At 37.7% G+C, this 25,159-nt stretch overlaps 2 protein-coding genes across 4 annotated transcripts in view; one reads left to right on the top strand and one right to left on the bottom strand.

Annotated features, from left to right (window-relative positions):
- Positions 1-25,159, top strand: part of RBM15 (RNA binding motif protein 15) — a 1,133,685-nt gene that overhangs the window by 835,655 nt on the left and 272,871 nt on the right. The window lies entirely within an intron of this gene.
- On the bottom strand, positions 128-24,581 carry LRIF1 (ligand dependent nuclear receptor interacting factor 1). 3 transcript variants are annotated; one of them, XM_049880080.1, is made up of 4 exons: positions 24,211-24,581; positions 4,238-5,738; positions 2,564-2,836; positions 128-1,859 (listed from the first exon to the last, which is right to left on the bottom strand). In XM_049880080.1, the coding sequence occupies exons 1-4, from the start codon at positions 24,276-24,278 to the stop codon at positions 1,422-1,424; spliced, it is 2,280 nt and encodes a 759-aa protein (XP_049736037.1). In that variant the 5' UTR covers positions 24,279-24,581; the 3' UTR covers positions 128-1,421. The 3 variants fall into 3 exon arrangements, with proteins under 3 accessions (XP_049736037.1, XP_049736038.1, XP_049736039.1); XM_049880081.1 differs by having other exon boundaries at positions 4,238-5,730; positions 24,211-24,262; XM_049880082.1 differs by lacking the exon at positions 4,238-5,738 and having other exon boundaries at positions 24,211-24,568.

The following is a 25,159-nucleotide window of genomic DNA, read 5'->3' as shown; positions in this document are numbered from 1 at the left end:
CACTCCCAAACTCTAGCAAATAAAAGGTTAACCAAACAGAAAAATATCTTCTATTGAGAAACTACACATTACCATTTTTTTTTTAAAGTGCTAAATGTGGCCATTGTCCAGATCTTTTTTTTTCCCCTTAAATTTTATTTCGTTGTTGTTGAGAATATACACAGCAAAACATACACCAATTCAACAGTTTCTACATGTACAATTTAGTGACATTGATTACATTCAAGTCGTGCAACCATTCTCACCCTCCTTTTCTGGGTTGTTCCTCCCTCTTAACATAAACTCCCTGCCCCCTAAGGTTCCTATCTTCCAAGTTACTGTGGTCTATATGGGATCAAACTGATGACTTCGGGGGAGATTTTTGGTTTAAGGTTTAAAGATTATCTTAGGGCAATAGTTTCGGGGATTCCTCCACCCTCCATGGCTCAAGAAAGTCTACAGTCCATGAGAATCTGAAATTTTGTTCTGCATTTCCCCCTTTTTGATCAGGATTCATCTACGGAAACTTTGATCAAAATGTTCAGTAGTGGTAGCCAGGCACCATCTAGTTCTTCTGGTTTCCTGGCAAAGGAGGCAGTTGTTCACAGAGGCAATTAGCCACACATTCGACAGGCTCTTCCTATTCCTGACTCTCCTTCTTCTGTTGCTCCAGCTGAACAGACAGCAATTGTTGTGCCTTGGCAGATCTATTTTTCATTTACTCCACATAAAGTGTGTACATATTCAACAAAAGAGAGAGATGTATTTGCCTAGGAATAATAACATCACTTTAAGAAAACAATACATCATATAGCCTGAATTCTGAAATCTGTTTTGGATTATATGAAACTGCTTTGTAAGTTAAAAAACATTCTTCATTCTTCAGAAACATTTGAAATATTTAAATAATGCTGCTGTAATACATTTTCTTTCATGAAATTTAAAAAACATTATAACACATAGACAGTAGAAGCTATCATCATTTTATGGGAAAGAGACCAAGTAAGTACATATACAAGCCCATTGGCAAAGTTTAGAGCTGGTTTCCTCTCCAGGATTACAGAAAGTCAATAATATACAATAATTATGTATTGTTGGAGTTAACACCTGAGCAATTTAACTATTAAAGATACAAACAACAATAACAAAAACCCTGCAAAAATATTCAAATTGGAGAATTCTAATTAAAATAATTGAAAAATACAAATTTTTTTCCTTCCAAAAAATGTATCTAAGTCAGATATCCCATGTAGATTATTCACAGGAGTCATATGTCAATCAATCTTTTCTGTATCCCTTACATAAAATTTTATAATTCACTGATGAAAAACAAACTGCATATTCAAAAACATTTTCAGGATGTATGTATAATTAACTTAGTACAAAAGTATATGGAAAAAACCAGGTATTTCAATGAAGTCTTTAAGCTTAGCTATATTTTATTATTTTTGGTGCATCTTCTTACGTATTTCTTCAAGAGCTGCTTCCTTCTCTCTCAGCACCTGCTTAAGTCTTCTTATTTTCTCATCTCGAATGGTTTCTTCTAACTCTGGTGGTGTCATGGCAAAAACATCCTCGGTATAATTTTTATTAAAGGAATGACTTTGTTCAAAACTTGCATTTGAACTCAGTGTGCCTTTCTCCTGGTTATCATGAATATAATGTTCTATATCAGTTCTCTTTTCTTCTCTGGTTTTCTTGTGGCTTGTGAGACTGTTACGTTGTGACACCTCCGAAGTCGGTAAAATACTGCTTCGGAGTTGGGAACTGGTGACACTGGTTTCTCCATTTACACCTGTGTTACAAGCACTCTCGGTTTTTCTCTTTTTTGCATAATCCATCTTCTTAACAGTTTTTGGTTTTCTTTTTTTATCAACACCCTGTTGCAATGTTGAGTAGGATTCCAAAAGAAAAACAAAATGTTATTGCCACATATATAGTGTGCTCCCAAATTTAAAAAAGTGTAGATACAAACATTTAGCAATTAAATTCAACAAAGAAAAATTTTATTTGGGCCAACTAACGCAGAAAAGCAATGCTTACCAATATGAATAGTAATATTTTACTGACAGTCACTGAGATTAAATTGCTTAACATTTTCTTGCTAAAGTCAAGTGTTAGAAGTAGTACTGACCTACACCAAAATATAAAGTCTGAGAAATACAACCCATTTTTTTTCTTTTCCTCGCCAAGGCAGGAATCACATAAGGAGAATTTTCATTGATGAACTAACAACTGATTGCTCTCTGATGTTCAGAATATTAAACAGTATAATAATGATATATTCATAAGTAGGACGATGGTAGGTAAAGTTGTAAGGGCATTTCTTTTCATCATTATTGACCATGTAGGTTGCTTAAAATGTCTGCATTATAAGTAACACTGCAATGAACATCTAAATGCTTTTATTTTCCCTATGCTTATTTCCTTTAGAAAATCCTTAAAGATAACTAGAAAGTTGGTATAATACATATATTTGCAAATTTGGTGACAACCATCATTCATATTAATGAACAAAACTAGAAAAAAAAATACAATCAAGAAAATCACTTTGTAGTACCTACAAAGGGCACTGTAAAATTACCTGTTTTCTCTCTGCCTTCTTCACCATCACCTCTGTCTTTTTGTAAGTATCACCCTTCACCAAACTGGTAAAGGCATCAAAACTTTTTCCAGAGTTCAAATGGTCAGGAATTCGAGTAAGGCACACTCTCAAATCTTTAGTGAGCCCAAATATCTTTTTAAATTCAGCATCATTCTTCAGACATAGTGCCTTATTACCCACTTCTTGAGTATCCTTCATATCATTTCTTTCTTGAGTATCTTTTTTTAACGTTGATGCCATTTCATTCTGGGTCTGGAATTAAGGAAGAAAACACACAAACAAGACTGCAAATTACTCGAACTATTTTATTAGATCAGCAACTAAATGAATACCCCATCTCACATAAAATAAAACATCTTAGAATACTAAATGATTGGATTGCCTTACTGTCTACACTCCAAAAATTAAATTTAACACTGAAAACATAAAATGTTCCTCTGTAACTTCTCATTTATTTTCATTTCCTGTACCATAAAAGTAACAGGTGGTCAATTCTCAAACAACTAAAATGAGAATACAAAATAATGACAAGTTAAAAATAATCTGTATGACATTGTTTAGAAATCACAGTCTTCTTGAAGTCTTATGCCTTAAATCAATCTTATACATAGCAATTAGGAGTTACCTCCTTGCATCTCTCAAGTTCAACAAATTTTTTACAGAAGGGAAGAAATGCTGACATTATTAAACAGACTACTACATAAGCAAGGAAAATACTTAGTGAACGCAGGCACGTATACCTTAAGTAGAACAGAAAGGTAATTATGTGGGTATGTTGGGTAATTGGAATGAGAAGTCAGAGAGCACAAAGCGAAGGAAACGCTCCTTAGAAGAAGAAAAAAAAAAAAAAGATGCTGATAAAATCTTATTTCCACAAAATGACTGAAAGGCACTGATTTAACTAGCCCTGTCTCAACCTTTCTACCTAAAAAAAAAAAAAAATCACTGAATATCTTCCCTCATCCCCAAAGAGAAAAAAAAGACAGCTCTCCTGTACGCCTAACGCTGATCTCTTTATATACTAAAACTAGTATTAAATATACATGTACATGTATGTATGTACAGAGTCCCTAGGTGGTATAAACGGTCAACACACTAGGCTGCTAACCAAAAGGTTGGAGGTTTGAGTAGGTGCCTTGAGAAAAAGGCCTAGCAATCTACTTTCAGGGGGGAAGGGGGGACAGGGACGGGGACCGGGAAGCCGTTGAAAACCCTATGGAGTACAGTTCTACTCTGACACACACTGGGTCACCATGAGTCAGAATCTACTCAATGGCAACTTTTTTTTTTTAAATGTATGCATACATATACATATACACACATACAATTTTACTAAGCTTTAAATATATACTATCCTTCCTCAACTCTTCTAGGTTGCTCTATTACTTTTTGTTTTAAAAGATCTGGCATTACAAATGATTGAAGAGAAAGATATTGCTGAAACCTAATTATACACTTTCTCAAACATTTCCTCAGATGAAAGCTTTTACTCAATTAAGCATTCATGTGTGTTTATGTGTATGTGGTATGTGTGTGATGTGATGGGATGTGGCAGGGAAGAAAGAGATATCTCAGATGATAACTTTGAGAATTAAGAAAGAAAATGTTTCTATATAGATATATAAAAAGAATACCCTAACATGGCAAAATTACCTTTGGTTCTTGGTCTCTGAAAACACCCTGCTGTGAAGTAACAGTTGTTGCATCAATAGAGGAACTTATTTTCTCTATGCTCTGGATATTTCCTTTTCTGGGGGTATTTTCTCCTGTACTAAATCCATCTGGAAAGACTGGGTTTGTGAATGAAGTCTTACATGGTTTTAAGTAGTTAATGGATTGGTTCATATTATGTGGGTTTAGGGTAGAAAGAGATGGTTGCTCCACCTTTTTATTCTTCTCTGACGTTAGACTGGCCATGGAAGCAAGTTGGATATTTGAAAGTGATTTTGTCTCCATCTGGGAAGATTTACTTTTTGCCAAGACAATGTTTACAACCTCTCTGGATATGTCTGTGACTGGACTTGAACTCACTATCTGTGATGTGTCTTTTCTTGGTGGAGTACCAGGAGAAACAGAATTCTGTTGGTCAATTTGTGACGGCAAAACATCCGACCCCTTTTTAGCCAACAGATAGACTTTCCCATTGAACATAACCAAAGCATTATCTTTAATAGGTATACTTTTGGATTGCGTCCCACTAGCACTGATGGTACTCAATGGTGGCATATTTACAGTGTTGTCTCCCAAATTTTTCCTATCTACAAATGTTTTTAAAATCTTTGAAGCCACATTATTTGAAGACTTAACAGGAACAAGTGATGGAGTACAAGGCTGGAGGGTTTCTTGAAAAATCCATTTCACTGGAGCAGCTTGAGAATGCTGGCCACTTTTTGCCTCTGTAGCAACATTCACTGGAATTTGTGTGGTACTTAGTATCACTGGATTTGCTACTTCTGTAACAGGTTTTGGGTAAATGTTTTGAAAGTTCTTGGTAACTACATTTTTCACTGTTTTTACAGGAGATACATAAATAACAGTAGGTATCTGGGAGGCCTCCACTGTTCCTGAAGTACTTGTGGCTGCAGCTGCAAGAATCTTTTGCTGAACTGAAGGAGGCAACGATGACGCTGGTACAGATTTCACTTCAGCATGGGCTGGAATCTGTAAATGATGCCCAGAAGGCAACACTGGAGACTTGACAGTCATTGGAAGACTCTGAGTATTTACTAAAATATAAGATGAATCATTTTGTGTTGAGGAAGGAGGAACAGCAAATGTTTGCATGGTGAGTCCATCAATTTTCACACCATGACTCTGAACTTTAGAAACTGATGAGGTAAAATTTTCAGTTCCCACAGAAGTAACTCTAACTTTTTCTGATGTATCTACTGTTCTTGAAAGAAAATAGTTTGTAGAATTGGCTGGCTGAAAAACAGGCAATTGAACTGAAGTACTTGTGGAAGAGCTGGAAATCTGAGTCTGAAAAGTAACATGAACTGGGCTTCCTGTGTTCCCTTTCAAAGCATCAGACATGACTGAAGATTGAACTAGTGGTATAAGATTTCCAGAGGAATTAGGAATTGGAAGTAATTGCAGAAGATTTTTTCCATCCGAGCCAATCGTCTGAACTACTTGGTATATGCAGCCTGAAACACTTAAAAGAACATTATGAGTAAATAAAACAACATACTACATGGTATATACATTTTATTTAAAAAAAAACTTGCAAATATTATTGTAAATATAAAAACTTCTAACAAAATATAATAAAGTATATAACTTCTCATTTTGAGTTTTCAAAGCAAAATACTGTAAAGCAAAGATTTTTTGAAATAGAAGAGATAATCAAAGACACAGTCAGCTTTGATTTAGATCTTATGACATGATTAGGCAATGGGAATGAGATATTAACATTTATTCCTAAAACTAAAAGTAGACTTTTCTAAGATTTTACCTTGTAAAAAGTTACGGCTACTACAATAGGCTCCTCTTAAACTATTAGCATTCTTCTGTTCTCCTTTTCCTTGAATTCTAATTTAACCTCCACTTATTCTTTTTTTTTTTTTTTTATACTTACTCTCCCTATGGGGGCAGTTCTACTCTTGTCTCACAAGGTTGCTATGAGTCAATCTACTCAACGGCAACAGGTTTATATTCTATTTCCCTCGCTCCTCTTTTTTTTTTTTTCTGTCCCTAATCTGTTCTGTCTTCTTCCCACTGATAATTACAATTATACTGTCAGCCATACTTTTGCTTAAGATCTCTCTCTTACGGTGATACTCAGTGTGCCGTATTTTTGTACTGTGAACTAAACTAAGTTACCCATGTAGAAACCATTTTCTTGTTTCATTATTGATTGTTTTGGCACACGTGAGGTATGGTGCTCACATGGCAATTACTTACATTAATTCCAACTGCCTATCAATACATACATATAAAGCACCACAATTCAGATGAACGGTTGGTTTTCAATGAATGTAGAGGAGACTGGAAATCAATAAAATATTTTTTACCTAGCCAATTTTGATCTTCACACTTACAAGCTACTTCTTAGTACAAATTGTCCGCTTTTAAGAAAAGCCAATATATACTAATCCCTGTTTTTGTAAAATGAATTATTTGGGGATTACTTGAATGCAGACTATTTATGCTACAACTCCTTTTGGTTCCTGGGAAATACCAAGGTCTCATGGGACTCGGGGCCATTACACATGCTATTTCTCTAGCTAGATACTCCTTCCCCACACAACTCTTCCATGGCTCAATTCTCAGTATAAATGATACATTCCAAGAGATACATTCTCGAACCACCTTAACAACCCCTGCCCTCCTTTATAATTAATCTATATTACACCTGTTAATCTCCTTTGGTACATATCACAGGTTGCAACAGCTTAATCTGTCTCTTATGTTAAACTCTGAGTAACCCCAGTGTCGCGTCCATCAGCTTATAGGCCCAGTAATGGTCTTATATAACTAAAATCAAATGAAGACAAAAAATTTAAGGGCAAAAAAAAAAAAAATTAGCATTCTCTACAGTATAAAAATATGTTTTAATACCTACAAGGTGTTTTTAAAACCTTCATGAATTAATAAAAATCAATGCTAAAAATTACATGCATCCTAGAAAGTACTGGAACTCAGTTTTACCCTTCTGCAAACAGAAATAACATCATTATATCTCTATAAAAATTTAAATCAGTCTTGTGACCACTTGATAGTACTTCAAAATGTTATAGTGACTTTTAATAAACTAAGTTAATCTCTACACAGAAGCATGAACCCAAAGAAAAGTATGAATTCTTGCTCTCCAGGCTTGAAGAGTGAAAATACACCTTCACTACTCCTCCACCACCAAAAAAAGCACACATGAACTGGGGGCAGAACTTAGTTAGCATTAATTCATTAAGCAAAAATGTACTGAGTTATATGGTCAGGCACCAGGCTCAGTCTGGGAAAACTGAACTACAGTTGGTGGGCCAAATCTGGCTCTTTGCCTGTTTTTGTGCAACCCACAAGCTCAGGATGGTTCTTACATTTTAAATTATTGGATAAAAAATCAAAAGAATAAAATTTTGTGACATGAAAATTATATGAAAAATCAAATTTCATTGCCATGAAGTTTTATAGGAACACAAGTTCATTTTTTTTATTACCTATGGCTGCTTTCACGCTACAATGGCATAGCTGAGTAGCTGCTGCAGAGATTAGGTGACCCACAAAGCCTAAAATATTTACTATCTGGCCCTTTAGAGGAAAAGTTTGCCAGTCCCCAAGCTAGATCAACCCACAACGCCTAAAATAATTCAAACTAGTGAACACATGGACATGTCAATAGGCAAATAACTAAATGACTTAAATGATATATTTGCATGAATATAAAATGCTTGCTTTTCTTCTTAAAGTATTCTCTTCCCAAAGCTTCCAAAATATGGCATTCTCCTACAAGTACTACGGCTGCTAACCAAAGGTTCAGCAGTTCGAATCCGCCAGGTGCTCCTTGGAAACTCTATGGGGCAGTTCTACTCTGTCCTATAGGGTTGCTATGAGTCAGAATCGACTCGACGGCACTGGGTTTTATTGTTCTACCTTTATCTATAGTGACTCCTCAGTCTTCTTTGCTAACTCATCATGCTTGAATCAACCTCTGAATGCTGGAGTTCACCAAAGCTTGGGCCAAGCTCTTCTCTTCCTACTCTGTATTCTTTCCCCAGATTATTTCTTTCATTTGCATGGCTTCAATTACCACTCATATGTCGACAATCCCAGTATTTATATCTGTACCTCCTTTGAGATTCAGGCTTACATACTCAACTTTCCTCTTGGTATCTCCATTCAGAATCTCAAAGACACCTAAAACTCAAAGGACCAGAAGATCTTTGTTCCCCTCCCCTCATTTCCTTCTCCTCCAGTGTTTTCTTCTTTGGTAAATAAATGGCACGACCATTCTATCTTAGATACCTGAGTTAGAGCAGGTAATTCCTGTTTTCTTGTCCTCTACATTTATCGATCCATCGCAAAATACTATTGCTATTCTCTCTTAAATTTCCCTTGACCTGTTAAACTCTTTCCAAATAAACAGTTATCACTCTAGTTCAAGTAAACATACCTCTGGCTTAGACTACTACAGCAGGTTTGTAACCGGTCTTCTTTGCTTCTATCACATCCTCTCCCTTTCATTCAGCACACTAGAACTGGTCTAATGTCACTTCTCTGCCTAAAACATTTCAATTGTTCAGTTATATACAGATAACTCTCTTACGAACTCTGACTGTAAAAAGGAAGAGAAAGACTAGCAATGAGTTGGAGAAAAAAATGGAGTCTCAGAATATATCTTTCTTATTCTTTTTAAGGTTAGATGAGCCACATCATATAAAAATGCTTATGTGAATTAGTCAAGAGGAAGAGACTGAGAATTAAAAAGAGAGGGATAATCAGCAGTGTAAGGTCTGAGGAGGAGGAAGGAAATGCAATCTACAAGATGTTGTAATTAGGTGGCATTGAGTTGGTTCTGACAGCGACCCTATGTAGAACAGAATGAAACACTGCCCAGTCCTGTGCCAGCCTCACAATCATTGCTATTTTTGAGCCCACTGTTGCAGCCACGGTGTCAATCCATCTCGTTGAGGGTCTTCCTCTTTTTCACTGACCTTCCTCCTTACACCAAGCATGATGTCCTTCTGCAGGGACCCGTCCCTCCTGATAACATGTCCAAAGTACGTAAGACAAAGTCCTGCCATCATCCCTTCTAAGGAGCACTCTGGCTATACTTCTTCCAAGATAGACTTGTTCATTCTTCTAGCAGTGGATGGTATATTGAATTTCTTCGCCAACGCCATAATTCAAAGGCATTCTTTTTCAGTCTTCCTTATTCATTGTCCAGCTTTCCCATGAATACAAGGCAACTGGAAATATCATGGCTTAGGTCAAATATCATGGCTTAGTCCTCAAAATGACATCTTTGCCCTTTCAACACTTTAAAGAGGTCTTTTGCAGATTTGCCCAATCCGTCATTTGATTTCTTGGCTGCTGCTTCCATGGGCGTTGACTGCGGATCCAAGTAAAATCTAGAAGATAGGTGGAGGGAATGGACTTTAAAGATGGCTGGAGAAATATCCTTCCATTGGAATTGCAGAGGATGGGTGCATTTACATGTAGGTGTATAGCTTTGGTGTCAGAAGGTTATGGCAATTCTGATAGAATGGCTTTTATTTTCTCTATGAAAAAGGACATGACATCATCTGCTAAGAATAACAGCAAAAACAAGGGAGAGATCTGAGGAGAAGCAAGAAGATTTGAAATAGTCTTTGTGAAAGAATAAGGCAGCCACAGAAAATAATAGGGCTGCAAAGCAGTGTTAATATCAAGGAAAACAGGAAATAGTGATGCCAATCTATGCTCTTGTGAGATTTTGTCTCACTAGGTATAGGCAAAGAGAAAGCAGATAGTTGAATTCTTCCAGGGTTTGGGTGGCTTCAGAAGGGTGAAACAAAAATCAAAGAGGAGCAAAGGAGTTTAGGTTGTTGACAAAAGTTATTAAAATGATCAAACAATCTAGGCTAGATGGGAGGGAAACAGTTAACACATTAAGGGCCAAAGTATAGGGAGAAAATAAAGAGATTATTGCACTGGAAGGCTAGGTAAAGTTAAAAGAACAGTCATGGTGGGAATACTTAAGTTAGAAGTACAGGAAGTGGTGTTTGGGAAGCAGGATGCAGCAATTTCATCCAATAACAAGTTCACCACTTGTCTGTCAGTTTGTTGTACTCTGGTGGCTTGGTGTTGCTATGATGCTGGACACTACGCCACCAGTATTTCAAATACCAGCAGGGTCACCCATGGAGAATATGCTTCAGCAGAGCTTCCGGACTAAGATAGGCTGGAAGAAGGACACGGTGATTTACTTCTGAAAAAAGTGGCCAGTTAAAACCTTATGGATAGCAGTGGAATATTGCCTAATATAGTGCCGGAAGATGAACCCATCAAGGTTGGAAGGCACTCAGAATATGACTGGCGAAGAGCTGCCTCCTCAAAATAGAGTTGACCTTAATGATGCGGATGGAGTAAAGCTTTTGGAACCTTCATTTGCTGATGAGCACTACTCAAAATGAGAATAAACAGCTGAAAACATCCATTAATAATAGGAATATGGAATGTACAAGGTATGAATCAAGAAAACTGGAAGTTGTCAAAAATAAAATGGAATGCTTGAAGATCAACATCCTAGGCATTAGTGAGCTGAAATGGACTGGTATCGGCCCTGTTGAATCAGACAATCACATAGTCTGCTATACAGAGGATGACAAATTCAAGAGCAATGGCGACACATTTATCATCAAAAAGAACATTTCAATCTATTTTGGTGAGTAGCATCTGGGGTCTTAAAAGCTTGTGAGTGGCCATCTAAGATACTCCACTGCTCTCGCCCCATCTGGAGCGAGGGAGAAAGAAGAAAACCAAAGATACAGGGGAAAGATTAGGACTAATGGGCCACAACTAACCCCAGCCTCCACCAGAAAGAGCCCAGCACAACTAGATAGTGCCCAGCTACCACCACCAACTGCTCTGACAGGTATCATAATAGAGGGTCCTGGACAGAGCTGGAAAAAAATGTAAAAGTTCTAACTCACAAAAAAAGACCAGAATTACTGGTCTGACAGAGACTGGAGACACCCCAAGAGCACGGCCCCTGGACACTCCTATAACTCAGTGATGAAGTCACTCCTGAGGTTCACGCTTTAGCCTAAGATTAATCAGGCCCATAAAACAAAACCAGACTAAATGGACACACCAGCTCAAGGGTAAGAACGAGAAGGCAGGAGGGGACAGGAAAGCTAGTAATGCGGAACCCAAGGTCGAGAAAGGGCAAGTGCTGACATGTCACAGGGTTGGCAACAAATGTCGCAAAACAACTTAAAAAAAAGAACATTTCAAGATATATCCTGAAATATAATGCTGTCAGTGATAGGATAATATTCGTATGCCTACAAGCAAGAACAGTTAATATATTATTCAAATTTACACACCAATACTAATGCCAAAGATGAAGAAATGGAAGATTTTTACTAACTTCTGCAGTCTGAAACTGATCAAACATGCAATCAAAATGCATTGAAAATTACTGGTGATTGGAATGTGAAAACTGGAAACAAAGAAGATCGGTAGCTGGAAAACATGACCTTGGTAGCAGAAACAATGCAGGAGATCACATGATAGAATTTTGCAAGACCAATGACTTATTCATTGAAATAACCTTTTTCCAACAAAAATGGCTACTATACCGTGGACCTTGCCAGGTGGAATACACAAGAATCCAATCAACTACATCTGTGGAAAGAGATGAAGAAGCAGCTCAGCATCATCAGTCAGAACAAGGACAGGGGCCAACAGTGGAACAATCAATTGTTTATACTCAAGGTCAAGTTGAAGCTGAAGGAAATTAAAACAAGTCCACAAGGGCAGAAGTATGACCTTGAATATATCCCACCTGAATTTAGAGACCATCTCAAGAAGAGATCTGACACTGAACACTAATGATCAAAGACCAGACGAGTTGTGGGATGACATCAAGGATATCATACATGAAAAAAGCAAAAGGTCATTAAAAAGAAAGAAAAGACCAAAATGGATGTCAGAAGAGACACTGAAACTTTTTCTTGAATGTAGAGTAGCTAAAATGAAAGAAGAAATGATCACGTAGAACAGCTCAACAGAAGGTATCAAGGGGCAACTCAAGAAGACAAAGTGTTGTAATGTTGGACACAGGAAGCTTCAAAAAAAGATGGAAGGAAGACACAGAGTCACTCTACCAAAAAGAACTGGTCGACGTTCAGCCCTTTCAGGAGGTAGCATATGATCAAGAACTGATGGTACTGAAAGAAGCCCATGCTGCACTGAAGACATTAGCAAAACATAAGGCTCCAGGAATTGACAGAATATCAATTAAGATGTTTCTACAAATGGATTTAATGCTGGAGTTGCTTGCTAGTCTATGCCAAGATATTTGGAAGAGAGCTACCTGGCCGATCAACTGGAAGAGATCCATATTTGTGCCATTCCAAAGAAAGGTGATCCAATGGAATGGTGGAAATTAACGAACAGTATCATTAATAACACATGCCAGTGAAAGTATGCTGAAGATAATTCAAAAATGGTTGCAACAGTACACTGTCAGGAAACTGCCAGAAATTGAAGCCAGGTTCAGAAGAGGACGTGGAATGAAGGGCATCACTGCTGACGTTAGATGGATCTTGGGTAAAAGCAGGTAACACCAGAAAGATGTTTACCTATGTTTTACTGACTACACAAAGGCGTTTGACTATGCCGATAATAGATTATGGATAACACTGTACAGAATGGGAATTCGAGAATACGTACCCAGGGCAGAATTAAGGCATGTGAGGCCCCTAAACACTGATGATCTATGGCGCCCCTCCCCCGCCGCTTAATCACACATTAAAATGGGTTACGTGTTTATATATATATATACACACACACACGCACGCATACAAATGTGTGTGCCTTAGCTATCCACAATTTAACTTCTTTTTGGTGGTGCAGCGGTTAAGAGCTCAGCTGTGCTAACCAAAGGTCAGCAGTTAGAATCCACCAGCCGCTCCCTGGAAACCCAATGGGGCAGTTCTACTCTGTCCTATAGGGTCACTATGGGTTGGAATCAACTCCACGACCGAAAAGGCGGCGTATGCCATTCTAACGGAACGAGATGAACTGGATTATAAAATTTTTTATGGATGGGGGTATTAGGATTTTTACTATATACTACATTCTCTACAAAAGGGATATTCCATATATTCTACAAGAAAATACATCAGTGAGCTTGTTTCAATGATTGATGTAAAATTCTATTGATCTCCCACAATGAAAAACTGACTTTCACCAATTTTGCTTTAAATGGCTCACACTTCAATTTTGATGCTTGTTTTGTAATAAAAAATAGCTGTCATAAATGAAAAGATGTCATAAAAGAAAATTTAATCATCAGAAAACATTACAACAAATTACTATATTTTATTTTTAGATAAATCTTTCATCTCTGACATGTTATAATTAAAAACATTTCTATTCTTTGCTCTTACAAATTCTTCAATGATTTCATCAAAATTAAGCTGCTGAACAACATCTATACCCATAATAAGGATACTGAATTGAATCTTCCTTGAACCACTTCTGTACACTGAGGGTCTGTGAGTCTCTTTAGGGACGAAAATGAGCATTCTGTTCTGCAGTTTGCGATCATTAAAGTTAGGAATATGTGTAATTTCAACATTGGGAAATACACATTGTATTTTACCTTCTATTATGCCTACATGAAAAAAATGTCTTTCTTAAATCTGTAAACTCAATTCTCATTTAATAATGAAATTGTTGCACTTCTCTATAAAGGTTTGTATTTAAGTCATCGGGATAAGTGTTCCTGGAAGCCTTCATTCATTCTTCATCAGGTATATCCACATTGTTTAAGAAGGAAAATCTATTTGAAAGAACTTCATACACTTTCGCCCTTCTTTTCATGCAAGATTCAAGTGTGTCAATGATGGTGTAGTATGTGGTTATGTGAAATTGATCTCTGGCACTCAATAATACTACTGGAGCACTTCCATCATTTACTTGTTTCTTTCTAATGTTTCTGTGACAACGAACTGCTTGATAATCAGTACCTGGCAATACTGTTTTGTTGTTTTCAAAGTCTTCCCTTAATTTATGTATATACCCTGTTAAAGACTAGTAGAAATATGAGCGTGTCTTTAAATTTACTTCTGAATCTTGGAGAGCTTGACTCATTCGATGAAACTGCTACAATATATTATTACACATAACCAATATAAATACATAGTCTAGCGTTTAGACTTTGTTGGCGATGTTTTTAGCTTCCGTTTTGGTTATCTCCTTTTTGTGTCTGGTCTAGCAATATTTTCTATGGCATCTAGAATCTGACTCTAGGATTCCAGGATTGCACTCGTTGCTACAGCATGCGCTTTCCAACGTGTACTAGAAAGACATTTTAATACTCGATCATTGCCTAAATATGTTTTAAGAACTACCAGTCAGTGAGTAGGGGTGGCAAAAAATGTGTAGAGTAACTAACAGCAGAAAAAAAAATTAACTACTTCCAAACAAGGTACAGCACTACATCCTAGAAGACTAAGTCAATGTGCAGCACAAGCTATGAAAATGACGTATTACGTTCTAAGTTTTCTTCTGCATGCCGTTATAATGCCCTGACATATTGGCAGGACTGTGAATAGACTGGTCTCTGCACTTAGAAAAATCAATTTTGTAAACTTCACATAAACAGTGAAGTGCTTGATTTGCAATTTCTTTACAAGTTATGTTTTTCTAAGCTGGTAAATGTGATAAATCCCACAACAGGTTTATCCATCTGTTAGAGATACATATCTTAAAACAATACTTATGATCTGTATGAGAAAGATCAAGAGTGGAATCTACAAACTGAAATATCAAGCTATACTTATTCCACTGAAAACAGTTGATCCAACTTTATCACTTATTAAGTACATTAATTCTTAACAAGTTGTTTTAGACATACACGATGGGTTGCCCTTTCCTGTGTTACCATACTTTGATATGTGACCTGATAAAAATGGATCAAACTGAGCAACAAGTTCAAGTAAACATCCCAAATCTCCATTTTGGGGACCCAAACATTTCATTTATCCCGCAAAAAGATAGTCCACGTTCAGGTATTGTTATAATGACAGCAACAAACATCGCAAAACGGCTTTCCAATACTGACATTCTTCATTAATTTCTGTTCCCGGTTTATGAATTAAACCAAAACCACATCTTTAGTTTAAATATGACAACAGATCTCTGTGAATTAAACTGTTTTCATGTTTAGCCATCATATTGGAGTTGCACCAATCACTAAATCCATCCATAGCAAATTAAGAATTAAATGATTTAGAACTAAAGAGTTTACAAACAAAACAATACACAGAGCTGACTGATGTAGAAGACAGCAGCCATTCCCTCTTATAATTTTCGCCATTTGCTTTGCACCCTAGACAAATACTGTCTATAGAACCTTGTTTGTTTACCATCCAGAAGTTTTTGACATGAATTTACAATTGGCTCACTGTGATGTCAACAATCACTTGTCCCCTCTTTTGATCCAATAAATTTACATCATTAGAAGAATAATTATCCCACAAAGCAGGGTTTGTATTCTGTTATTTATGGAGTCTGCAGATGCAACAACTTCAGATTCTGAAATAGTTTCATTTTTTACAGCATTATTAATTTTTTTTTTTACTATAGCAAGGACTGGATGCAGAATTCGGGAACAAATTCTGTTATATTCATATTGCTCTTAGTAATTTCAGCACTAGCGGTACTAGCACAACGATTTGCACCCATTAAGCTAGAGCATTCAACGAAGTCTCTTCTGATTCGCTATGTTTTAAAAAGGAAGTTACTTCTGGAGTTGTCTTTAGGGATTCACAAATCTTTTTTTTTTATCTTCTGCAAGCTTTTATTTTTGCACTCCACTTAGTTGTTGCTGTTTCCTTTTATACAGACATAAAATTGTCACTTTTTAAATTCGATTCTACTGCAGCAAACAAATTTGAATAACTGAAAATAAATAAAATTTTAAAACAAGTAAAATTTATAAAATAAAATATACATTCGAATTTGGATGTTAACACAAAAAATTATATTTGAAAATTAGTAAGTAAAAAAAGTTGATTTGGAACATGTAATTTTATTCTTCAGGTCTGAGGCAGTCAATAGTACTTAAAAACCAATCAGAAATAATTTCATTCGTTTGTCATACAATGTTTGTTGGCAACCCCTTTGCAGATCTCAAGTGTTTTTCATCTTGAAATACCACTTAAAAACTTGAGCACTCACTTTCTGTCCTCTGGTGCTGCATCTTCACAGTTCACTGAACTACTGCTGATGCCCAACAGCGAAAAGAGTGATCGCAAAGAGCACAATAAAAATACAAGGGCATGCTCCATATGAAGACGCATTTCAGCTTGCTTTGTGCAGGACCAGATATGCCACAAGTCACGTGATTATACTGCCACTAACATGTTCTTATGTGGTTGACAAAAGAGAACTGAATGTGAGGTTATATACCCCATTAGCCCGAAATGAAAAAGAGAATGTAAGTGTTATCATACACAAAATTTTAAAATGGTATCAATTTCATTTGGTGCCCTGCCAGTTCCCTTCAACTTCAGTGCTTGCTTTACCTTGTGTCCTGTCTGCTTGGCATTTATAGGTCTTTGCTTTGGACAACTGGTGCCCATTTTATTTATGCCCTAAGCACATGTTTACCTCACTTATTGGATAATCCATCCTTGCACTTACCCTATTTTTACACAAATAGCAAGTGCCTTCTACATTTGTCTGCCAATAGCTACCTCCCCTCTCAAAGTATGTTCATAAGCCTGCTATGCTGTCTTTTATAGCAACATGTAAAAAAATTAGCATAGCGGCGCTTATGAAAATATCTTGTGGGGAAGGGAGAGGTTGGCAAACAAACACAGAAGGAACATGTTATTTGTGTAAAAATAAGGTAAATGTGCACATGCAGAACCTGTACACAGACCAAGGTACAGTTTTTCAAACAGAACAAGGGGATACTGCATGCTTTAAAATCAGGAAAGGTATGCATCAGGGTTGTGTCCTTTCACCATACTTATTCAATCTGTACGCTGAGCAAATAATCTGAGAAACTGGACTATATATGAAGAACAACATGGCATCAGGACTGAAGAAAGACTCATTAACAACCTGCGATATACAGATGACATAACCTTGCTTGCTGAGAGTAAAGAAGACTTGAAGCACTTACTGATGAAGATCAAAGACCACAGCCTTCAGTATGGATTGCACCTCAACATAAAACAAAAAGTCACAATTGGACCAATAAGCAACATCATGATAAATGGAGAAATGACTGAAGTTATCAAGGATTTTCTTTTACTTGGATCCACAATCAGTGCCCACGGAAGCAGCAGTCAAGAACTCAAATGACATATTGCATCGGGCAAATCTGCTGCAAAAGAACTCCTTAAAGGGTTAAAAAGGAAAGGTACCACCTTGAGGATTAAGGTGTGCCTAACCCAAGCCATAGTATTTTCATTCACCTCATAAGCATGCAAAAGCTGGACAATGAATAAGGACGACTGAAGAATTGATGCCTTTGAATTATGGTGTTGGCGAAGAACACTGAATATACCATGGACTGCCAGAAGAATGAACAAATCTGTCTAGGAAGAAGTACAGTCAGAATGCTCCATAGAAGCACGGATGGCAAGACTTCATCTCAAGTACTTTGGACATGTTATCAGGAGGGACCAGTCCCTGCAGAGCAACATCATATTTGGTAAAGTAGAGGGTCAGAGAAAAAGAGGAAGACCCTCGATGAGATGGACTGACATAGCAGCTGCCATAATGGGCTCAAACGTAACAACGGTGAGGGAAGCACAAGACCAGGTAGTGTTTTGTTCTGTTGCATATATGGTCTGTATGAGTCGGAACCGACTCAATGGCACCTAACAACAAGGTCCAAGTAGATGGCTAAGAGAGAATGGAGAATAAGATCACTGGAGAAAAAGATCTTTGTACTGAAAGACCAGGGTGGCAAATATGTTATCAATATAGATGTTGAAGTTATGCAGGATTGGAGAGAAGACTGAGAGGTAGGTGACAAGTTTTCAGAGACAGCAAGTTGATAGATGATGGTAAGAAAAAAAATGTTAGGCACTGATATGCCAGAAAGGTTTCTTGAAGCCCACTCCCTTCAGCAGTCTATTTTCTTTCCCATTATTCTACTAAAATCTCGTTTCAAAGATAACCAAATATATGTCCTCGCAATTAAATCTGTCTTTATCTCATCCCCTAGGTGGCTCTCTGCTACAACTGACACTGCTACCTAATTACCCCTCCATCCTGAAGCTTTTCCCTATCCCGGTTTCCACTACGTAAACTTCTGTTTCTCTTGTCTTTCTTAATGCTCATTTAGTTTATTTATATATTTCATCTGTAAGTAAAAGATTAGAAGCTCCAACAAAGCAGAACACATACCTTTGTAATTATCTGTTTAGGGGCAAGCACACTTATTAAATCTTTAGTAACATTTTAATTGACATGGTATTTAAAGAAATGACACACACTGCTGATAACACTTAACATACTTCATTATTGTTGTTAGTTTCCATCAAGTTGATTCCAATTCGTGATGACCCTGTGTATGCAGGGTAGAACTGCTCCATAGGGTTTTCAAGGTTATGCTCTTTCAGAAGCAGACTGCCTGTCTTGTCTTGTGAGTCACCTCTGGGTGGGTTAGAACTGCCAATTTTTTAGCTAGTAGCTGTGACACTCAGCTGCCTTTACTTCATTATATGAGCCTCTACATCTCTGCTCTACTGAAAAAAAAAAATTGTGAATATTGCACAAACTATTCTCAAAAATTCCATCATTAGATTTTCCTCTCTTCTCCTTCTTGATTTCCCCTCTAAAAAGGGAAGAAAAACACAGCTTTTTCCAGGTCAACACATTAGTAGAAATTCACATACTCTACCATACCATGAGTTCCTTAAGGGTAGGCTATCCTATTCATATCTATTTCCTCTGCATTTAATGAAGCAACTGGCACACTGCAGACACTCAATAAACATGAACTGAATTGAATTCCACCAGCTATTTTTTAAAAAAAATCTATGACTTCCTGCAACAATATGGAATGAACTCTAAAAATTAAACTGAAATGCAGAGTGCTAAAGAAGCGATAAATGAAGGTGAAATCATACTTCTTCAATCAACGTACATTTTTTTCAGAACTAAAAGAACGTTCCATTTAAGAGACTAAATAACTAAGATCCTATAAAGATTCTATTAAAGATCATATCCTGCTAGTTAAGGTCAGAACTAGATTCTGCATCCCATGCTCTGGTTTGGTCATTTAAAAAGAAAAATCATCAATATGAAGCTGATTTTTGAGCAAGGAAACTACATCAGAAAAATAATGCTGTTTAATACTTTAAAAGAGAAAAGAACATATTAGAAAGATAAGCTTCTTCTAATCCTGACTCTTGCAATTACTAGTTGATTTATTTGGAAAATTTACTTAACCTTTTTGAACCCTGAGCTGCTAATTGTTAATGCTCTTGGCTGCTAACTGAAAGGGGAGGTTCGAATCCACCCAGAGGTGCCTTGGGAGAAAGGCCTGGCAATCTACTTCCAAAAAATCAGACATTGAAAACCCTATGGAGCACAGTTCTACTCTGACACACATGGGATAGTGTCTCGTCCTTACACACACGCCCACACACAAACTCATACAAATCACAAAATTTAAGATAATAAAACTTCTATTGTATACAATTGAATATAAACTGAACTGACTGACAATGAAGCATAATCTTTCTAACCACACTAGGCCCCCAGCTAAGCATAATACTTTTAGCTCCCCATTTGAGAACCAGCGGTTCAGGGAGCATACACACCAACTGCCAATTACGTGATATCCTGATTCTTATTATCGTAGGATGTATTATCAAAAACTTGTATTACGATACCTCTAAGCTGGTAGAGGAACCCTGGTGGCACAATGGTTAAGTACTCGGCAGCTAACCAAAAGGTCAGTGGTTTGAACTCACCACTCTGTGGGAGAAAAGACCACTTGCTCCCGTAGATTTACAGCCTAGGAAACCCTATGGGGGCAGTTCTACTCTGTCCTATAGAGTTGCTGTGAGTTGAAATCAACTCCATGGCACACAACAAGCTGGTAACTCTATTTTCAGTTCTGATCCTGCCTTGAGTTTCAGATTCAAATGATCTTCCTAACTGCTTTTTTGGTGTGTTCCCATCTCAGTTAATTTACCCATATCCACCCAGAAAACTGACATCATAACTGATACACCTCTGTTCCTCATCTTTCAGTGCCAATTCACTAACAAGGTCTACTTCTTTTCCCTTCTATATCTGTGAATCCCAGTGCTTGGGTTATCTGTGAATCCAGCCCCTATCCTGCATCAGCTAATTCAGGCCCTTAAAATCTATGAAAAAACAACAAAAATAGCATCCTTATATGCCTGGCCCCTCACCCCCAAATCCACACTGCCATCAGTTATCTAAAATGCACTAACCACGCGAGAGCTTTTCTTAAAATCTGCTGAACTCCAATAGACCTCTTTAGCAAGACGCCTGGTGGCACAGTGGTTAAGCGCTCAGCCACTAACTGAAAGATCAGTGATTCAAGCCTTCCAGCAGCTCCATGGGAGAAAGATGTGGTAGTCTGCTTCAGTAAAGATCTACAGCCTCGGAAGCCCTATGGGACAGTTTTACTCTGTCCTATACGATAATTATGAGTCTGAATCGACTCAACAGCACCCATCAACAATCTCTTTAGTGGGACAAACCACACCCTCAAGAGCTATCTAGTTATTCTACTTGTAGTTTAGAATCAAGCAATTACTAATAAAAAAATCATACTATTTTACGCCTCTGTGCTTTACTTACCAGTTCCCTCTGCCTTGCTATATCCTTGTATTCATCTTTAACTGGATAGCTGCTTATGTTTCCCAACTCAGCTGCTCCAGGTATCTTTCCCACAGCTACCTTCCTCTGCCCTCATAGCACCCTGCACATAATGTTATCATAAAATTTATTACATCATCTCCCTCCCCATCCCTGTAAACTGTAAAGTTTTCATGGGCATGGATCAGTCTTATTCTTTAGTGCAGCCTCCCCAGCTACAGCCTCCCCAGCTATCATAGCCTATCACATAGTAGGCACTCAATGAATGTTTTTAACTGAATTTCTGAAATACACAACTACTAAGAGGTGGAATTAAAATATGAACCCAGATCTCTATAACTCCAAAGCTTATCTTCTTTCGACTATACCATTATAATTCCTGTTTTGTTATTTGATAATAAGGTCCAAATTCAGATAAACGAAATGTATACTATCACGAATATCTTCCAGATTTTTCCTTTGTGCTATAAGCTTAAATTTAGATTTTACATTTTAGGTCCGGATAAATTAGAGACACTTTAAACAATAAACATTTTATATCAGTTTTGAAAATTTTTTACCAATGGAAAGCAATAACTCAAATATCTACAGATACAGTCATTTTTAAGTTCATGATAAGCAACTTATTACCATCAAAAATATTACTTGAAAAATAAGAAAAAAAAACTAAGTTTCCCATAAACTGAGGAGCTAACATTAAACATACTACTTACAAAATTATATCTGTATACCATGTAGATTGTTACAAAATAGAATGGAATCAAATATGCACTCAGTAACCAAAATATATGTCCAATATCTTCAGAAAAGTATCTTGTAAATGTCCCAAACAGGTGATGTAAAACCTCAGTGATTTGAAGGCAGTAAGGAAAAATAAATGCATTCAAAGACTTTTAAAGCAATAGTGTATAAATTTATGAGTTAATGAACTGGAAAATACAAATGTAATCAAAATATAACGAGTTATAACACTTTTTAAAACCCCAAATATAGACAGTCAAAAGAATGAGAAACTGGTTAAGAGAGTTAAAGTAAACAATAAATAAAAATATAAAGTTCTTACTCTATTGTATTTCTGATATAGAAAAAGAATGCACTGTAAAAACATACAATTAGGGTAAGTCAGACTTCATCTAGTATCCAGGTATTAAAATATGGTAGAAAATATTAAACAATCATTAAAAAGTAATTCTACTTTTGCGTATTTGTACAGGATACTATTTCTGCTGCCTACCTCCAAATTCTACCGCAAAATTAAAAAAGCGAGAATTTTTTATGATTCCACATACAATGCTTTTTTCTTGATGGTTCTTCAACATTGTCTTAGCTCACCACTGTTGTTGTCACTTGCCATAGTGTCAATTCCGACTCATGGTGACCCCATGTGTGCAAAGTAGAACTGCTCCATAGGGTTTGCAAGGCTATGGCCTTTCAGAAGCTGATCATCAGGCCTGTATTGCAATGTGCCTCTGGGTGGGTTTGACCACCAACCTTTAGGCTAGAAGTGGAGCATTCAACTCTTTGTGCCACCCAGGAACCCATCATTGATGGGTGCTGTGGAGTCAATTCTGACTCACAGCTACCCCGTGTTACAAAGTAGAACCGCCCCATAGGGTTTTCTAGACTGTCATCTTTAAGGAAGCAGATCTCTGGATCTTCTCTCCCCAGGAGCCACTGTGCGGGTCCCAACTGCCACCTTTTGGGTTAGCAGCTGAGCGCTTAACGATTGCACCACCAGGGCTCAAAGACTCCTTAGCTCACCACCATTAGTGATCATTTCCCTTTACAATATCGTGCATGCTTTTAAAAAATCACAATTATATATTTATTGCAATTAGATTTTGTTATCTACATGTAATTAAGTCTACCTCCTGCGTTAAAATTTGTACAAAAGTAAAGTTCTATTCTTATAAGGTGATAACAACACAGTGTCCTATTGTTTTCCTATACTAAGTATTTTACGTATATTCATTTTCAATCCTTAAACTAATTCTTGGTGCTATTATTTATAGACTAGCAACCGAGACACAGAAGTATGAAATACTTTGCCCATGGACTTGCGAACAGTAATGGGCAAACCCAGGATTAAACCCAGGTGCTTCCATTTTCTTCAAACACAAATCCTCTTTCATGAATTTTGCATCTTAATTTCCACACTTTTCCCTTCACATTTTCCTTCTGCAAAAGATTCATTAACTTATCTTTTCCTCACCATTTACCATCATCCACTAACCATGGAAATGTAACTTCAAATATTCTACCTTAGGTAACACCTTGTTCCCATTTCATTTGTTTGATAAATACAAACTTTTAAAAAGCTGCTAAATTACTGATGTTCTCTAAATTTACAAATAAATATGTCCTTCTAAGAAATACTGGACTCTCCATGTCAAATATGTATTTCCTCTACATAGACATCTAACTAGAAATGGCACTCTAATCACACCTGCTACAAATATGCTATTCCAAAGGATTGGTTTTATAAAAGAATTTCTATTTTTACTTTCCTCTCTCTTCATATAAAGCTAATATTTTTTAATAAAGCATTCAATTCTATTTCCTTTTTTTAAAGGAATTTTTCAATTTCTAAATTCATATAGTATTACCAATTACACAAAAATAATATCCTTACTTTTTTCCTAACTCTATTAAAGTATGATTATTTTCACTTAAGGTCCAGAACCATCAGGGCTGCACTTGCTAAAACGCGCAGACTGCTGCATATATTTTCCTACGTATGCGCCAGAATCTTCCAGAAGGTTTTGCTCACACAGGAGCGTCGGCCATGTTGGTTTCTCTCTCCCGTGGAGCTCTACTCTGTAGGCCCATGAAACTTGAGACGCTGGATTCCTCCGGAGCCAGGGCAGCGGATGAATGCGTCAGGCTCTGAGGAGGTTTTACGTTTCCAAGAGGAACGCGCTCAAACGACTCCCTAAGTGCCAAAGTGAAGAGCACTTCCCGCTTGAGTGGCTCAACCTGCCGGGTCAAACTCATCTGAACTGCAGAACAGGAAACGACGGGCGACTCGACATCCAGCTAAGAGACGGGGCCAGGGGCGGGCGTGTGGAGGAAGATTCGAAACCGGTACTTACCAATGCGAGGCGTTGCCTTTATTTTCCTCTGCGGGTTTCAGGAAGACCCTCTGTAGATTATTGGACATTTTAGAGGGGGTGGGAGGGAACAGCACAACCAGAAAAGGGGGTTGTGTAGGGCCGAGTTCTCAAAGGGGCGAGAACCAGAGCGAGAGAGTGTTGGGCTAGAGTTGCCCGGAGCAACTCTGAGGGGTTCGATGCTGAAACGGTGGCGACAGCTGGCACTCGAGAGGGCGTATCCTCAGACTTCGGAGGAAGTCGGCGCAGCCACCCATACACCGGAAGACTAGAGGCTGGTGACGGCGCCTGCCCTACCCTAACCTCCGAGAGAGTCGGTCCGAAGTCCCCGCCCCCAGAGCCTACGACATCGCCCCATAGCCACCCGGACGAAGAGCGGGAGGCGTGGCCTCAATGGCGTCACTCCTATGGGCTGGGTCAGTGGGTGAAGACAGAGCCAACCTACCTTTGACGACCCCGCCCACCGAAGCCGCTAGTCGGAGCAAACCTCAGCCGGTGGCTTCCGGGATCGTCACATCCGGTTGCCAAGGTGACTGGCTCGCCAAAGCCCCGCCTTTATGATACAATCCAATCGCGAGTGACATTTGCTACCTCTTTTTCCGGATCAAGTGACGAATCACTAGAGAAAATTCTCCAGACATCTACGCGAATTAAAATGTTTCCGGGGTCAGTCGTAAATTTTCTGCCTTTGTGTTCGCCTCTAGTGTAAGTTTTTCGTTCCCTGCAGTGCTTCAGAAGAAGCTGGCTGTCTTTTGGAGTCGCCACGCTCCCATGGCGTGAGGAAATTTTAGACGCTTGCCTCTAGCCTGCGGTGTGTTGTTGCTACTTCTAGGAGGTTTTTTCGTTTTTATCCTCTTGTCTTGATGTTTTACTTTTAGACCGAACCTAACTCCCTCCCCCCACCACACGTTTATGCCAAGTCAAAACCGTC

Source organism: Elephas maximus, chromosome 3 (genome assembly GCF_024166365.1).
Source record: "Elephas maximus indicus isolate mEleMax1 chromosome 3, mEleMax1 primary haplotype, whole genome shotgun sequence".
NCBI classification, from domain to species: Eukaryota; Metazoa; Chordata; class Mammalia; order Proboscidea; family Elephantidae; genus Elephas; species Elephas maximus.
This window is presented reverse-complemented; position numbering and strand designations above follow the sequence as displayed.

Coding starts and splice junctions, on each gene's coding strand:
- LRIF1 (XM_049880080.1), bottom strand. CDS start 24,278: ATGTCCAATAATCTACAGAGGGTCTTCCTGAAACCCGCAGAGGAAAAT. Junction 5,739..24,210: donor AAAGGCAACGCCTCGCATTG/GTAAGTACCGGT, acceptor TGTTCTTTTAAG/TGTTTCAGGCTGCATATACC. Junction 2,837..4,237: donor TCAGAGACCAAGAACCAAAG/GTAATTTTGCCA, acceptor CCTTAATTCCAG/ACCCAGAATGAAATGGCATC.